At 42.0% G+C, this 18513-nt stretch overlaps 1 protein-coding gene across 1 annotated transcript; it reads right to left on the bottom strand.

The window, feature by feature from the left end:
- Positions 1 to 1129: 1129 nt before the first annotated feature.
- Positions 1130 to 18306, bottom strand: ZC3H15 (zinc finger CCCH-type containing 15). Its single transcript, XM_064158206.1, has 10 exons — positions 18049 to 18306; positions 15971 to 16072; positions 13034 to 13145; positions 9507 to 9659; positions 8365 to 8456; positions 4082 to 4264; positions 3283 to 3429; positions 3000 to 3104; positions 2643 to 2769; positions 1130 to 1931 (listed from the first exon to the last, which is right to left on the bottom strand). Exons 1-10 carry the CDS (start codon positions 18124 to 18126, stop codon positions 1738 to 1740), a joined length of 1293 nt encoding a protein of 430 aa, XP_064014276.1. The 5' UTR covers positions 18127 to 18306; the 3' UTR covers positions 1130 to 1737.
- Between the last annotated feature and the right edge of the window lie 207 nt (positions 18307 to 18513).

An 18513-nucleotide genomic window follows, 5' to 3' on the forward strand; every position in this document is an offset into this window, starting at 1 on the left:
TCCTTGATGTTGATTATTTTATTCCTATTTAAAATATACAACTTTGAAAAAGGATGCATCATACATTCAAATACGAATTGCATTCTCATGTGTCCTGATATCCAGGGCTCCTATTGCTGACCAATATAATACAATGATCTGTCAATACTGTTTATTTACAGCCACAGGAATAAAGTCTCCGTAAATATTTTGATCTGATACTGCAGCTTCTGCTTAAACACTTACATTTAGAAGTAGATTTCAGCAGGCCTTTCTCCCAAACCCTGCTTCTTGTTTCTAAAGGAGAAAACATTTCACAAGGTTCCCCAAAAGGGCAGAGTATGTCCCAGTCAGCTATTTAAAAAACAGCATTCAAGACTCCAGAGTTGATTTAGCAGTGTCAGAAAGAGCCATGTAAAACCAACATTACCACCCAACAGCAGACAGAGAAAGCTCACCAACACTGCTACCAATCTTAATAAAGGTCCTTCAGTAGTAGTTTGAAAACTTTAGAAAACAAAAATCACTACAAAAAGTATGGTTAGTAAAGCACTACTGTTGCAGATGTCACTAGTAGTATGGCAAGAAGGAATGACCTACAGCCCCCTTCAAAAAGCACTAGGGAGAAATCTGTATAGCAAGCATTTAGTGGCTTTAAAGAGAACCCAGTGATTTCATTGCAGCCTGGCAGCAATTGCCTTCTGCAGCCAACACAACCCATCACTCTGAGGTAACTGACTAGTGTAAAACTTTGTGTTATTAACAGAACACCAAATACATCACAGGTGGCATTTCAGACCATAACATCCCTGCTCTGCAAAGCTGGAAGTCTTACCTAATATACTGAACACAGTGAGGAAAGAATGAGACTGAAATAGAAATGAGTGACCTACAGTATGTCTTGAATCAGTTAATGGATGGGCAGAAGATAAGAACAGTAAAGAAGTCAGCTGCAGAATTTTACACTGCAAGAATCATGGGGGAAAATACTCTGCAATGGCAGTTAGCCCTAATTTAACTAAAGCCAACACCACCACTGCAGTATCTGGACTGTCAAGATAAAAATGGGTTTACCACTGTATTAGAAAATGGCAATTAGTCACAGTTTGATCTGAGATCCTAACTTAACAGAGAAAAATCAACACAAGCGTTTTAAAGTTGAGAGTCTTTATTTACAATTTTGTTGGCAAAAGGTGGTGGGAAAGTTTAAAACATTATTTAAACAGAGGGCACCATACTGCACTGCATGGTGTACCACTTCACAATCTTCAGTATCCAGCTGATCAAATAAAGCTAACCATCACTTAAAGAAGCATAAACTGCATCAGCTCCATTCGAGTACACTGCCTAAAACTCACTTCAGGCAGTTTCTAAAATCAACACAATCTCTAGTAAGAATGCAGTTCTGGTGAAGAATGTATACTTGGATGTATATACTGTACCTGGTATCAAATTGCCCACTCATGCTTGCGTACTGGCAAAGCACACTTCCTACTTTTAGCTGAAGGTATAATCTCATTTTCTGCAAATTCAGCTGTCAGGTAATTCTCAGCTACTCTGAATGTTTTACTGTCATCGTAGTCAAGATGGGAGTAGATGAGATGGAAGGAAAATACTCCTAGTATATGACGTGCCCCTTGGAATCAGCTGGGTAACCACAAACCTCCCATTTAAGAATTTCTAGTCAAAAGGAGAAAAAAGATAGTCAGTTCTTCCACTTTGTCACATGGATTTAAACTCCTCACTTGAGCTTTTCATTTATTCTTCTAAATCAAGAGTGTTTAGTTCTTCTTCTAGTTCATCCAAGTCCTCTCCAGTAAAAAGATTTTCATCAACTGGAACCGCATCAATTACTCCATTTTCCAACTCCCCATCTCCATCATTATCTTCCTCCAAATCATTTTGCTCACTGTTGTTTATATCACCACCTGAAGCTTCACTCAATTTATTATCTGAAAAAAAAGAAGAATTTACAAGAATTTATACATATTTCAGCAGCAGAAGTTGAAGACATCACTAACTCACAATCCTACTAAACAGTTTTGAGGCTATAAAGAAGTTACTTCTTTTGAAATTTATGTAGACTTACAGTGGCTAAATTGCATATACTTGATTAATACACAGGTCTGGATCATAAACTATAAAAGAAAGCTAAAAAAGACAACTCAAACTCCCAAGTCTTTGAATTCCAAACTTTGAGCCAAATCTTATGAGCTCCTCCTACTTAGTTTGCACTTTACAGTCTTAAAGATCAGGATATGCTTTCCATAAGCCACCGAGATTGAGATTTTGCTCTAACAAATTACAAGGTAACTTAAACTAGCTAAGAGATACAAATAAAAGCTTGGAATTTTATTGATGTAATTTATTCAATTTAATAAATCTAGAACAAAAGGGAAATTGCCAAAAGAACATTTTAAGTATTTACCTGAAGCAGCCATAACACTATCTTCTACTTAAGCAAAACAGTAAACGCATAACATTTACAACAAGGCTTCTGTTTAGTAACCACATTTATTATTGCAAGTAATTTCACTCTCCCACCCTTCCTTTTTAAACAAATACTTCTCCTTAGCAGATGACCAAAGGATTTCCAGCTATCTTTTGGGAAGCTAGTATAGTTCAATCCTGCATCAGCCATGCCTCGATAGTGAGGGACTTACCATCTTTCTCTGTGGAGCTGTACGTGCTGAATCGCTCAGGACTGGCCACAGTAATGCCAGTCTCATCTACAGCCTTTGGGACATACAGGTTCAAATCTACATCATTTATGCACACAGGGTCTTCCATCTGAAAGATAAATCAAGATGCTCTGCATGATTTTTTTTCCATAGAAGTCTTGTTTTCTGCAGGATTTCTACAGGATGTTTTTATTCTTCCTTTTGACATCAGAATTTCAACAAGATATACCCTGCAGCACTATTATGAATCATGCTTATTAACTGCATTGTAAGAGCTCTCAAATTCAAACTTCACAAACTTTAATGTCACTTATTACTCAAGTAAATACTGTTCTTTACCTCATCATCCTCTCCTGCTCCTTGAACGTAATGGGTGTCATCTGCCTCTTCATCATCTGCATCAACCAACTCTGGACGGAACTCAAATACTTCGCGTCCACTGATCTGTTCACAGAAAAAGAAATCATAATTTGTCACTTCATATAATTGATACTGCAAAAAACCCAAACCCAAACTTTGAAACAAGCCAAAAAAAAAAAAAAAAAAGGCAGTCCTTCAAGGCCAGTTACCTTATTATAAAAACTTACTCTTCTTACGTTACCATTTGGATTCTGAAACGTACCACCAGTGCTTTGCCAGCTTTAAAATCTGCTTTCCTCCTCTCCATATCTTGCTCAGCCTTATCAATTTTTTCTTGTCTTTTTCTTCTCTTCCATGCAATAAAACACTCTAGAGTAATTTTGGTAACGTTTGGTCCTAAGGCAGCACGCTGTAAAGTAGAGACCAGTTAATGCTAGAAATTGTTTCCAAAGGCTACAACAAATTAGATTTAATTACTCTTTACCAGAAAAAAATTAAAGCATTTATTTCTAATTTCTTCATGTTCACCTTTCTTAAACATTCACCATCAACTTAAAGATTGATTCAACAAACAATTTCAGAGTTAGTAAGAGTTGACTTGAAAGGTCATGTGGAAAGCAGAGGAGAAGACAAACCAGCAATAAAAGCTCAGGTTCTCCTCAAACTGACACTACCAGGCAATGGTGACAGAAGTAAGCAGAGCAGCAATATAACACCTTCAGAAGGCCTTGTTGCTTTGGTGCTGCTTCCTCAGTGTTCTGTAAGAGCTAAGGAGGCAGTGAGGAAGGCCTGTGGGCACAGCTGCCACAGGTACAGGAAGAAAACAGATGCCTCCTAAAAAAGAATTAGCACCTCCACAAAGTATGCAGCTGTAGATTCACCTATTCACTAGTTAACAGTTTCTAAACAACATGAAGCAAATCTCACACATCCTTTACCCTAGCTTATACAGCTATAAAAACACTCTATACTTTTCTATTATTAGGAATTTATTTACAAGTGTCTCTTCAGAGTAATGAAAACAAACACCCCACCAAATGGTACCTGTCTCACAACTTTACCTCTTTTTCTATTAGATCTTCTAAAGAAATTTCATCTTGTTTCTCTTCCTTCTTTTTGTCCTTTTTTAATACAAAACCAGGAGGGAGAGCATGGCGATACATGCAGTTGTCTCCTCCACCTGGGCAGACCCAAAACCATCCATATTTGTTGTTTTCAATGGCATCAAGGAAATATTTGCAGACCTGTGTAAAACACAATAGTTCTTAGCACCACATCCTCTTTCCACTCCCAGCAATTTACACTCCATGTAAAGCTACTATGTATCAGAACTACTGGAATTCAAAGCCAGCTGTGCTGAAAACTGAAAGAAACATGTGAAATGCATTGCTACTAAACAAAGAGCAGACAGAAGTAGTACAACCAATACATCCAACACCAGAGATACTTGGACAGGCTAGAGGGCTGGGCAGGAAGAAACGCAATGGAATTCAGAAAGGGCAAGTGTAGGGTCCTGCATGTGGGAAAGAACAACCCCAGGGACGGGTATAGGTTGGGAACTGACCTGCTGGAGGGCAGCAGAGGAGAACAGGATCTGGGGGTCCTAGTTGATGGGAGGTTGACCATGAGCCAGCAATATGCTATTATGGCCAGGATGGCCAATGGCTACTAGGTCTAGAGAGGTTCTCCAGCCCCTCTACTCTGCCCCAGTGAGAACACCTGTGGAGTACTGTGTCCAGTTCTGGGCGCCCCAGTTCAAAAGGGACATACAGAACTGCTTGAGAGAGTCCAGCCCAGAGCCACAAAGATGAAGGGAAAGGAACATCTCACTTACAAGGAGAGACTGAGGGAGCTGAGCTTCTAGCTTGGAGGAGACTGAGAAGTGACCTCATCAATGTTAATAAATATGTAAAGGGTGAGTGCCACGAGGATGGAGCCAGGCTCTGCTCAGTCATGCCCAGTGACAGGACAAGGGGCAATAGGTGGAAACTGAAGCACAGGAAGTTTCATCTAAACATGTGGAGGAATTTTTATACTGTGAGGGTGACAGAACACTGGAATAGGCTGCCCAGGGAGGTTATAAAGTCTCAGTCTCTGGCAGGGGGGTTGAACCAGATGATCTTTGGAGGTCCCTTGCGGCTCCTGACATTCTCTGACTCTCTGTGATTCTGTGTTAGGTTGGATTTGATGATCTCAAAGATCTTTTTCAACCTGGTTAATTCTGTGATCTTATTTTTTCTTAGTTTTAAGCAATTCAATAAATCTTAAATTTCTCTAGTCAACAGCTTTTTCTCCTTAATACTTTAATACTAAAAGACAGGATGACTCCAAGACTGGCAGCTGTGTACTAATGCAAACCCAGCAGCACACATAAAAGCCTGTTGATGGTGTATCTCTCCCTGTTACCTGCATCAGTGTAGTTTTATTCTAAATAAATGGAACTTGCCCCGATGTTAAAAACCCTCCAGCTCCTGATCCTGAGCTAAACATTCTATTCTGGAACTTTTAACACAATCACAGGTTGTTAGAGATTGGAAGGGACCGCTGAAGACCTTCAAGTCCAACCACCCTGCCAGAGCAGGACCACAGAATCTAGTGTAAGTCTGGGACACATCCAGACAGGCCTTGAAAGTCTCCAGAGAAGGAGACTCCACAACCTCTCCGGGGAGCCTATTCCAGTGCTCTGGGACCCTCACAGTAAAGAGGTTCTTCCTCACGTGGTTCACATTTTTGCTCCTCGTCCTACCTGAGGGTACAAGTGAGTAGAGGCTGTCCTTGTCCCTTCCTTCTTGACCCCCAGTGCTCAGATATTTAGAAGATCCCCTCTCAGTTATTTTCAGACTGAACAGCCCCAAGCCTCTCAGCCTCTCCATATAAGGCAGTGCTCTAGTCCCTTAATCATCCTTCATAGTTCACACTTGGCCATATTACAAGTTTAGGAATTATCAACTGAATATTTACCTACTTGGCATTGAAAACAAGGTTAAAGTACCAAAGACTGAAAAAGGGATTAAGATATTGCACCATGTAGTGCACAAACTATAGGATATTCTTGCAGTTAGAGGTTGGAACTACTAGTGACTAATTTAGCAAACTCTGGCTTAAATGAGGAGATTCAAATTTCTATGCCTCTATGCCACCCAGTATACAGAGAAGTCAATATATATATATATGGCAGTCACTGGAATGGGATGACAGGGCTCAATAATCACAATACTTGACTCTTCTAAGCAAGGGAGCATACACCAGCCAGTAATGTGCCACTGTGGCCAAGAAGACCAATGGTATCCTGCGATGTATTAGAAGGGCTGTGATTAGCAAGTCAAGAAAGGTTCTCCTCCTCCTCTACTCCACCCTGCTGAGGCTGCATTTGGAACACTGCGTCCAGTTTTAGGCCTCTCAGTTCAAGAAAGATCTCAGGGAACTGCCTGAAAGAGTCCAGCACAGATCCACAAGATGCTGAAGGCAGTGGAACATCTCCTTCCTGAGAATGGACTGAGGGAGCTGGAGCTCTTTAGCTTGGACAGGAGACTGAGGTGACCTCATTCATATTTATAAAGACATGAAGGGTGTCAGGAGGACATAGCCACGTTCTTCCCAGTGATGTCCTATGACAGGACAAGGGGCAGTGGATGCAGTATAGAAGATTCCATGTGAACATGAAGAAAACTGTGGAGGCAACAAAACACTGGAACAGGCTACTCAGAGAGGCCATGGAGTCTCCTTCTGCCTGACCAACCTGATCTCCTTTTATGATCAGGTTCCTGCCTGTTGAATGTGGGGAAGGCTGTGGATGTAGTTTACCTGGACTTCAGTACAGCCTTTGACACCGTCTGCCACAACAAGCTTCTGGCCAAGCTGGCAGCTCGTGGCTTGGACAGATTCACTCTGATATGGGTCAAGAACTGGCTGGAGAGCTGGGCCCAGAGAGTGGTGGTGAATGGTGCTACATCCAGTTGACAGCCAGTCACTAGTGGTATTCCCCAAGGATCAGTGCTAGGCCCAGTCCTATTCAATAGCTTTACTGATGCTCTGGACAAGGGGATTGAGTCACCATCAGTAAGTTTGCAGATGACACCAAGTTGGGAGCATGTGTGCATCTGTTAGGGGGCAGGAAGGCTCTGCAGAGGGACCGAGACAGGCTGGATAGTCTAACGCCAGAAGTTTTAAGAAGGCCCACTGCCAGGTTCTGCACTTTGACCACAACAACCCCATGCACCATTACAGGTTGGGGACAGACTGGCTGGAGAGCAGCCAGGAAGAAAGGGATCTGGGGGTACTGGTAGATAGTAGCTGAAGATGAGGCAGCAGTGTGCCCAGGTGGCCAGGAGAGCCAATGGCATCCTGGCCTGTATCAGGAAGAGTGCGGCGAGCAGGACAAGGGAGGTTATTATTCTGAACTCAACGCTGGTCAGGCCACACCTTGAGTACTGTGTCCAGTTCTGGGCTCCTCAATTCAAGAGAGATGTTGAGATATTGGAACATGTCCAGAGAAGGGCGACAAAGCTGGTGAGAGGCCTGGAATACAGCCCTGTGAGGAGAGGCTGAGGGAGCTGGGGTTGTTTAGCCTGGAGAAGAGGAGGCTCAGGGGTGATCTCGTTGCTGTCTACAACTACCTACAGGGAGGCTGTAGCCAGATGGGGGTTGGTCTCTTCTCCCAGGCAACCAGCAACAGAACAAGGGGACACAGTCTCAAGTTGTGCCTAGGAAGGTAGGTATAGGCTGGATGTTAGGAGGAAGTTCTCTTCACAGAGTGATTTGCCATTGGAATGGATTGCCCAGGGAGGTGGCAGAGTTGCCATCCCTGAAGATGTTAAAAAAAAGACTAGATGAGGCATTTAGTGCCATGGTCTAGTTGACTGACAGGGCTGGGCGACAGGTTGTATTGAATGATCTTGGAGATCTCTTCCAACCTGGTTGATTCTATGGTATTCTCTGATGACCCTGCCTCAATGCAGTCCTGTATGACTTGCCTAGGTGATCCTGCCCTGGTAGGAGGGTTGGACTGGATGATCTTTCAAGTCTTAACATTTGATCCTAACATTCTGTGATTAGATGCATTACTTATAATCATTTCAATTTTGAAAGCACTTCATCTACTATCCATTTTAGTTTACATGAGAAAATACCTTGTAACTGAAAGAGCTTTGGGATGGGGTTTTACTTAGCTCTAAACACATTATTTAGAAGTACTCTCACCAACTAGATACTCAGAATATTCTTCTAATATTCCATTTAAAAAACCCCTTTAGCTAACAATAAACACATCTAATGCAAGTCTGCAGTTAGTTCTCTCTATTACACCTCAATTAAAAAAAAACAAACCAAGAAAAACAAGACATACTATTTGAGTTTTGGGTTTTTTCTTTTCCGCCTCACCATGCTTCTTGTTCACAACTTCCTCCAGCTTCTTCTCATCCCAGTTATCCATTGTATCTAGAAAAAGATAACAGATGGTTTCACAAAAAATCCAAATACTAAATAGTGCAGTCAAGTTGTTTTTCTTCCTAGTGACAGTTTAAATTGCAATTCTTACTTTCTAATTAGCCTATAGAATCGAAAATAAATTCTGGCTTATTACAGTGTTCAAACTTCCCTGTGTTGCTCACAGGAAAATTTCCTCAAAAGCCTTTCTATTTTGATATGTATAAAATGTGCTTCAGGTTAAAGACAAAAAAAAAAAGTGTCCTTACAGTACACTACCAAGTGCAGACAAGAGAAAAGAAATGGAAGATGACTGAAGAGAAAGCTGTGGAACAATATCCAGAAATCCAGCTAATGTAACCTTTGGATTAAGAGACAACACCATTTTTTTTGCATTCAAATTACAAGAAGGTTCTATCAAAAGGAGAGAGATCACCAAAGGTTAACAGCAGCAGTGAATCTATATGGGATCATAGCAGAGTCATTTAGGATGACAGAGGCTAAAAGTCAAATAAAGATCAAGACATGATGAGTTATGGAAAAATAAATCATTTTGACTATAAAATCTCTAACCAGAGCACTCAGCCAACAAGTGATTTGGGGAAAGAAGAGAAAGTCACCAAAAAAATCAAAAGTATCCTGACTTCTATATCTGTGCACATTTGGCAACCACTAATAACAGGTCTAGGAGACAACTGGTTGCTCATTACACTTCTTCCATTTCCATTTTATAGAACTTAGAAAACTAGCAGCTGCAAAACAGACCAATTACTGCACAACTTGCTGCTTGTATGACCTAATACATTACATAGCAGAATGTGAAAACTACAATCCAGTATCACTAGGTCATACTTGTTTCTTTTAGTTTTAAAGAACATCTCAGGAATACCTGTTAACATGTTTCTTAAAGTGAGTTTCACTGTTGGACATAATTTTAAACATAACAGCAATCACTTGCCTTGGTCTTTGACCAGGCTCTCCAAGGTCATGAACACAAGAAGACTCTAAAATCTAGTTTCAGAACCATACAAATTCAGGGGTCATTTTCTAGAAGTACTTTACCTTTTTCAAGGTCTTCATCTCTTGCATCGATGTAGACACTTCGTTTCTCACCCTTCCTTTCCAAAGACAAATCATGGGAAAACTTGCACTTGTCTCCTTTAGTGCATTGCCCTTGCTTGAAAAAAGCACAAACTACAGACTTGGGGTCAGCACCTGTGTGGAGAAAGATTTTAATACTGTTTTTAAGCAAAAGCTGTACATGAAAACCTGAGAACAATATCTAGGATGATACAGTATTTAGGATCTATGGAGGCTGAAAACACATTTTTAAAATTAAAGTTGATGTGACATTTACCACATAAATACTGTGTACTAAACACATCCACTTTACCTTGTAGGGCATAATATTTGTGCTAAGTATCAAACCTGGCACTTGACTATTTACAGAAAGACTGGTAGCAGTGTGCCTGAGTCAATTACAGAATCAATCAGGTTGGAAAAGACCTTTGAGATCATCAAGCCCAAGCTATCACCCAACACCATCTAATCAACTAAACCATGGCACCAAGCGCCACATACAGTCTCCTTTTAAACACCTCCAGGGACAGTAACTCCACCACCTCCCCATTGGCCTATTCCAATGCCAATCAGTCTTTCTGTGAAGAACGTCTTCCTAAAATCCAGCCTAAACCGGCCCTGGCACAGCTTGAGACTGTGTCCTCTTGTTCTGTCACTGGTTGCCTGGGTTGTCCCCACCTCACTACAACCTCCTTTCACATAGTTGTAGACAGCAATAAGGTCCCCTATGAACCTCCTTCTCTCCAAGGTAAACAACCTCAGGTCTCTCAGCTACTGCTCATAGGGCTGTGCTCCAGCCTCCTCACCAGCCTTGGTGCCCTTCTCTGGACACATTAATAGAATGATAGAATCAGTCAGGTTTGAAAGAGACCACAAGCATCATCTAGTTACAATACACCTGCCCTAAGCAGGGACACCCTAATCTAGATCAGGCTGCCCAGAGCCTCATCCAGCCTAGCCTTAAACACGTCTGGGGTGGAGGGCCTCAACCACCTCCCCGGGCAACTCATTCCAGGCTCTCACCACTCTCATGGTGAAGAGCTTCTTCCTCACATCCAGTCTGAATCTCACCACCTCCAGCTTCGCTGTGTGCCCCTAGTCCTGTCACTCTCTGATATCCTAAAAAGTGCCTCCCCAGCTTTTTTGCAGGCCTCCTTCAGATACAGAAAGGCCACAAGAAGGGCACCTCAGAACCTCCTCCTCTCCAGACTGAACAGCCCCAACTCTTTAAGTCTGTCCTCATAGGAGAGGTGCTCCAGACCTCTGATCATCCCCCCGGCCCTTCTCTGGACCTGCTCCAGCATATCCACATCCTTCTTGTAATGGGGGCTCCAGAACTGCATGCAGTACTCCAGGTGGGGTCTCAGCAGAGAGCAGCAGAGGGAGAGAATCACCTCCTTCAACCTGCTGACCACACTTCTCCTGGCGCAGCCCAGGATCTGGTTCACCCTGCGGGCTGCAAGTGCACACTGCTGGCTCACACTGAGCTTCTCATTTACCAGCACACCCAAGTCCCCCTCCTCAGGGCTGCTCTCCAGCCAGTCAATGCCCAGCCTGGATTTGTGCTTGGGATTGCCTCAACCCAGATGCAGGACCTTGCCCTTGGTCTTGTTGAACGTCATGAGGTTGTCTTGTGCCCACCTCTCCAGCCTGTCCAGGTTTCCCTAGATGTCATCCCTTCCTTCCACCATGTCTGCTTGCTGAGGGTGCACTCAGTGCCACTGTCCATGTCACCGACAAAGATGTTGAACAAGACTGGTCCCAGGACTGATCCCTGAGGGACTCCGCTTGTCACTGGCCTCCACTTCGACATGGAGCCACTGACAGCCACTCTTTGGGTGCAGCCATCATTTGAGCATTTCAACATCATTCTTAAACTGAGGGGCCCAGAACTGGACAAAGTACTCAAGGTGTGGCCTAACAGCACTTCGTACAGGGAAAGAATGACTTTGCTAGTCCTGCTGGCAACACTATTCCTGAAATTGTTAATTTGTATAATGTAATACACACAAAATACCACTTGGTACAACTTCTTCCCTTTATAAGAAGCTTTTTTTGCTTCCAATACACAGCAAAGCCTTTTTAGGATGTCAGTCTTCCCTTATAATAATCTAAATTGCACTCATTCAGACTATTTCCTGTAGCAGTAGAAGTAAGATAATTGTTCACAAACCCCATAATAAGGAACTCAGAATGACAGACTGGTGAGGTTGGAAGAGACCTCTGAGGACCAACTCCTTGCTCAAGCAGAGTGACCCAGGATTACCAGGAGGGTTCTGAACTTCTCCTGAGAACAAGACTCCACAAACTGTCCTGGCAGTCTGTTCAGTGTTTCAACATCCTCAAAGGAAAAAACGTTTTCCTTGTGTTTAGGTGGAAATTCCTGTGTTCTCATTTGTACCCATTAATTATTACAGCATGAACTACTCCATCAACCTAACCACAGCTTCAGTATCACCCCACTAATGGAATTACTTGCCCATTAGGTGAGAAAATGAAAGCAGGTAAAAAAAATATTTACATGACACCTAAACCAGAAACAATTTAGTTGTAATGTCGATAAGTACTCCTGAAGGATTTTACGGTGAAACTTTTCACTTACTGATTTTATGGTTGGTGTCAGTCACCAGTGTCTTCTAGAGCAGGCACAGCAACACCTGGTTAAAAACTTCACTAAAGTCTAGTTCTTAACACATCAGGGATCCCTGGAAGAACTTCCAGTAACATGCTCTCCTTGTTGGCAGTTTCAATAGCAAGTTTTAATTACAACAGTGTTAATGTTCTGAAATATCTTTAAGTTAAGAGTTACTTCATTTGGAGAAACTGAGCACTGCATATCATAAACAGAGAACTGGCTTTTCTTCCTCCTAATTGCCACAATGAGCAAGCGTCAAGATTTCTTTAAAGAAATACATGGAATTTAGTAAAAAAGTATTGTGCAGATTAATAAAGCAAAGCATTGCTAACATTTGCTTCACTTCTAAAAATAGTTTTTTTCCTCCCATATAGCACCCAATAGTAGAGACACTCCTACAAGTGTCAAAAACATGTAAGCTTAAAATTCATCAAAAAACCCAGTTTGTTCAGTAACTGATTTCAAGAAAGGACACATCTGAAACCAAATCCTACTGTTAATTGTAAAGTGAACAAGAAGGAATTGGAAAATTTTTACTGTTTTAAAACAAGCTTCCAGGGAAGATAACAGTTAAATTATATTCCTTGTAATTCCTGGATGTTGTGTTTCACAGAGTCACAGAATTACTGAGGCTGGAATAGATTTCTTCCCAGGGGACAGAGGCTGCTTTAAATAAAATCATCATGCCACTCATCCAGAAGCATCTAATTCATGAAGCTGAAAACAGCAAAGCATCTCTACCTGTCCTAACAACACCACGTTATCTTTTGATACTCTAATCATCCAGTACCTGGGTTGAAAGGGTTATTTTAAACTTCAGTAGATATATGAATAAGAGACACACAATAAGCAAAGAGCATTCAGTTACTCATACCTTTGCTAATTTTCTGTGCAGCAACCACAGGCTTGAAGAGTTCATTTAATTCTTGTAATTCTTTTTTCTTATCTTCTTTTTTTAACTTCTTCTCACTTTCTGTTTGAGCAGCCTAGAACAACCCCAGATTTGAAGTCAGGCAATATACAGTTAGAATGACATTACTCACTTCACATGAACTGTACACTGAAATAGCAAATCATTCTAAGTTAACACATGAGAGAAGGACAAGAACCTGCGATTCCTAAACTTCTCAGACTTCCTGCCCTGCCTGCACAAACGGCCATTGCCATCTAGTGGTACTGACTTTAAAAGAGATTCCAAATTGAATAGAGATGCAAGATGCTGGTAGGATCATGGTCATAAGATCACTAAGGTTGGAGAAGACCTCCAAGACTGAGTCCAGCCTTTAACCTAGCACTCACGACCACCACTAACCTATGTCTCTAAGCATCAGATTGAAATGTTTTCTGAACACTTCCAGGGACAGTGATTTCACCTTCTTTCCCAGGCAGCCTCAACTCTTTTCAGTGAACATGTTTTTCCTAATATCCAACCTAAGCCTCCCCTGACAACTTGAGGCTATTTCCTCTCATTCTGTTGCTTAACTGGGAGAAGAGGCCAACACCCATCTCATGCCAATTTCCTTTCAGTGAGATGCAGCCCACAGTCTTATTTTCTCCAGACAAACAATCCTAGTTCTCTTAGCTACTCCTTGAAAGGCTTGTGCTCTAGACCCTTCGCCAGCTTTGTTGCCCTTCTTTGACCCTGTTCCAGAATCTCAATGGCCTTCCTGTAGGGAGGGACCCAAAACCGAACATGGTATTGAAGGTGAAGCCTCAGCACTGCTCAGTACAAGGAGACTATCACTTCCCACATTCAGCTGGCCACACTATTCCCGATACAGAAAAATGATCCAATAGTAGATACCATTAGATGACACAGTTATCTCTATCTACTCCAATATCAGTTAGGAAATCAAGATAATTGAGTCCAGGAGAGGAGTAGTTGCTCTTTTGTAACACACAAGCAATGCAGCTATGCAGTGCAGTTAATTCGAGACTCATGCAAAATGTCTCTATCTTTATCTTTAGTCCCCTACATGCTACTTTGCTCTTTCTCTTCAGGTGTAGGAATAGCAATTGCATCAAATCTGCCTATAGAAGATGGAAGACACTTTTAGAACATGATTTCATAACAACATTTAATTGATAATCAGTAGTTTGAAAGCCAAGAACATTTGTTTTATAGGCACTAGGGGCTGAGGGCTGAAAAACAGGCTCATCTAGGAAAGTGTAAGTTTGTGGATAAGAAAAAAGCCTGACTGCTTTACCCTTTCTGCATAAGCCAGAAAGGGCCTGTACCTATAGCAGTGTGGTAGACAGGGATGAAGACAGATGAAAACAGATGAAAAAGGACATAGGAGAAGCATTATGAGATTGACTCTTACCCTTTAGGGAAGCTAGTGAGAGGAACACCACTATAAAAACATGTGAGGTCCTTCAGCAGAAAAATACAGAGTAATATTTAACAAGGAGCTCTGTTCTTATGGTGAAACTGGCAAAAACATACTCAATTGTTTCACAAGGAATTAGTTCAATTGGTTTTCATATTGGAAGTTTAAACCACTTTTTTTATATGATATGCAGACCTACGCAAGTCAACTACAAAACTCAGCACTTGAAGAATACTTTTGTTTCACCCTAGAGCTCTAACAGCATGAAAATAAAGCTTGACTCTTAAAAGAAAACAACAAAAAACCCCCCACCAAACAACCAGAAACAAAACAGAAGACCCTCAAAAAAAAATCCCAACAACCAACCAAGGAAACATTAACACTACCACCACAAAACCTCAATAGCATTTCCATTTTTATATCAGGACACAAGAAAACTGCTTTGAAGTGTCCCTTCTCTCTCAGGGACAACCTTAACAACTATTTCACAAAGTGAAAAACATATAAACAGGTCTAAGAAACAGAAGAATCCAAAATGCATCAGTCAACAGCTACAAGCATTTGAGAAACAGATTTGTTCACATTGACTAATTTACATGCTGGTATTCCTATTAATCCTCCAGACTGAGGGACATCACACAGAAGTATCAGAAGAGACTATTTGATTAGCATCATGTTTTTAAAGTGACATCAAGCAGCCCTTGCCACGACACAAAACTACTACATCTAATGACCCAAATATCAACTTGACATTTAAAGCTGCACTGTACATTTGTTAGCTCATTCTTATGTAAGGAATTGGGAAAACTACGACATCATGGATTTAGCTGACACAAATACAAGTATTTTACAGGTTTATTTGTAAAGCAGGAAGATGTTCAAGTGCTTAATCAGCTTCCCTAACACTGCAGGAATAAAAGACCTGGCTCACTTTCATTATAGTTTATTTCTATAATGCCCATGATTTTTGCTTAAATATAACTTAAACATTATATCTCAGCTACATCACGTTTTCCTTCATCTTAGAGAAAAGTAGAGAGGGTAAAAAATTTCACTTTCTTTGACCTGTTTGGAAAATAGGAGCAGGCTTATCAGATTTGTTTCCCCATAAAATGATCACAAATACTTCCATAAGCATAACAAGCAGCACATAACGGCTTAAGCTTTTTTAAATATTTTTCCAATTCCAGTATTAGTATTTGCAATCATTAATTATTATTTTAATCTGTTTAGTATTTGATTAAGTAGGAATTAAAATTAAAAAAGATAAATAATTACATACCATTATACAGGCACATAACTCTTATCTAGACAAACTCTGAAAGAATATTATTGGCTAAATGTCTAAATGTGTACAAGTCACAGTACAACTGGCAAGTAACAACGCAGTTTCTTTCTACTTCAGTATTACATCACAATCTATATGTAGTGAAAGATGACTCAACTCTACAGTGGGCAAATATTACAGAATAAATGCTTACCTGACGTGGATTTTGCTGACCAAATTTAACCTGGTGTGTCACAGCCTTGATAAATTTCTGCTGTTTTGCACCTTTTTTATTCTTTAGGCCAAATGTTTTATCCTGAACCAAGAAATAAAGACAGACACATTAATCAAAACGGATTCAATACCAAAAACGATCTACCACTCCTGTCAGGTATTCAATCAAAGACAGACAAGCAACCCAAGCCACACAAGCAACCCAAGAAACAGTATGGACAATATTTAGACCTTTCACATCATCTCTTAAATTGGCTTTTCAAAGAACCTACTAAATGATGCCTTTGTGCAAGCTTGCTTTTATCACCTCTTACTTGTGTCCAAGTACTCAAGTAAGCTTATACACAGTTTTTTAAGTCCTTTTAAAGCAAAGGGACATGAGGTTCTTAGTGTCTAACCAAGTAACATCTGAGGACAATAGGCAGATCAAATAGTCATATTTTTCCCCCAATCTACCTGAAGTCACTTATTAGTTTTACCCATAATATACATATATAAAATGTTGTATTTGTTATACAGATGACTACTACCACATGCAACATTATTTTTTATTTTGGAAGAATTTTAAGCTTTCCACTGTCTAACTGTACGAATTTGAATTTAAATCCTTCCCCTATGTCAAGTCCACACAAGTCTTTGCACTTCTTAAACTGCACGGAGAGAAGTCTGTTTACTGCCTGAACTAATCTTTCCTCTGTATCTCCAGTTTAATTGTTAGAGGTATGTTTCTATATCAAAACTGTTAAAAAAAAATCACAGAATCACAAAATGTTAGGGGTTGGAAAGAACCTCAGAAGATCATATAGTTCAATGCCCCCTGCCAAAGCAGGATCACTTAGGGCAGGCCACACAGGAAAACAAAGAGATGAGTTTTGAAAGTCTCCAGATAAGGAAGCTCCGCAACCTCTCTGGGCAGCCTTCTCCAGTGCCCTGTCACCCTCACAGGAAAGAAGTTTCTCCTCATAAGATGGAACTTCCTGTGATCCAGTTTATACCAGCTATTTCTTGTCCTATTACTGGGCAGCGCCAAAAAAAGACCACCAAAGACCATAATCCTGACACCCATTCATAAAAACTCACGTGGAAGTGGGCTGTCTTTTGGGTTTCTGAAGTAGAAATACCACCATTACAAATCTACCTATGCCTCTGACTTGATATCAACATCTTTTTCCTTTCAGGAACAAGTAACAGATGTTCATCCACTGATAACACCACAGTTCAAACATACTTTTGGAAACTGTAACAATCCAAAAACATTTTAACAGAATTGCAGAATGAACAGTTCCAAGTTTCCAGAAACAACCTGTTTTCATTTACAGTATATCCCCTATCAACAGCAACTAGTTCTCCATTACTTCATACTAATTTAAGAAGTATGCAATTTGTCAAAATGATTGAGAAACACAGATCATTCATATGCTTGATTTCCATGGCAACTGCCACATGGAGAATATTATCACTCTTTATTTTAGTTATGCAATAAGTTATTGTTAATAAATCACACAAACAGTATTAAATGCGAAATGGTAAGGGGGAAAAAAAAAAGGCACTCCCATGTGCACCTTCAGACCTGGCCTGAAAACGTGGAGGCTGAAAACTCAAACCTCAGTCTAAGAAGCCCAGCACCCAACAGCACAGATTAAAGTGCGACAGTCTACCATTTGACAGATTCGGGCCGCGGAAAGAACCAGCATTTCCCAGATCGCTGCTTCTGGCCTGCGCCGCGGCCCTACCTAGGCGCGTGTGCATACTCCCCCTCCACCCACGCAAAGTTTTTGGTTTTATGACAGTTTCATTGTCCGCTTCAGCCGAAGAGACAGCCTAGGGACCCGCCCGCGGGCCATGACGGCCGCCTCCCGCGGAGGCCGGCTGCCACTGGCATCAGCGTCCGTGTTCTCCTAGCAGGGGGACTGACAGAGGAGGGCGCAGAGAATGAGCTGCCCGCGTACGAAGGGAAAGGCAAGAAGAAACAGGTGCAGGAAGAGGGCCGCGGCGTGAAAGCGACCCCTTTGGTTTCGGATGCGGCTCCTGGGCCCGGCGCGGCCCTGCTCGCCTTACCTCGATGATCTTCTCCTTCTTTTTCTGGTCCGCTTTCTTGCTGCCCCCCGCCGGCTGCTGCTGCTTCTTGGGGGGCATGGCGGGGAGGGGGGAGCGGTCTCAGCTCTCGCTCGGGGACTTCAGGACCGCGGTGAGGGCGGAGCGGAGAGGAGCGAGACGGAATCGCCGGCGCCTGGGAGGCGCAACGGAGCCCCCTCGTAACGCCGGCAGCCGAGGGGCACGCTGGGAAGACGGCGCGGGGCGCGACGGGAGCAAGCAGCAAGAATCGCGCGGGAGGCGACGGGCGCGCCGATTTGGCGTCAGAGCGTCGCGCCCCGCCCCCCGCAGGGGGGTTTGCCCCGCGGGCTGAGGGGCGGCGCTCGGCGGCTGTTGGGTCCCGGTGGTAGGCCCCGCTCCGCGGCTTGGAGACACTGCGAATGCTTCTCCACCGGTCGTAAGAGGCGACTGTGGGCAGAAACAGGCTTG

The sequence above is a fragment of the Pogoniulus pusillus genome, chromosome 2 (assembly GCF_015220805.1).
Source record: "Pogoniulus pusillus isolate bPogPus1 chromosome 2, bPogPus1.pri, whole genome shotgun sequence".
Taxonomy (NCBI): domain Eukaryota; kingdom Metazoa; phylum Chordata; class Aves; order Piciformes; family Lybiidae; genus Pogoniulus; species Pogoniulus pusillus.

Excerpts from the sequence above, each read along its gene's own strand:
- ZC3H15 (XM_064158206.1), bottom strand. The coding sequence starts at position 18,126 with ATGCCCCCCAAGAAGCAGCAGCAGCCGGCGGGGGGCAGCAAGAAAGCG. Across the intron at positions 16,073-18,048 it reads AGAAGGAGAAGATCATCGAG|GATAAAACATTTGGCCTAAA; the intron begins GTAAGGCGAGCA and ends TTCTTGGTTCAG. Across the intron at positions 8,457-9,506 it reads AGATGAAGACCTTGAAAAAG|ATACAATGGATAACTGGGAT; the intron begins GTAAAGTACTTC and ends ATCTTTTTCTAG.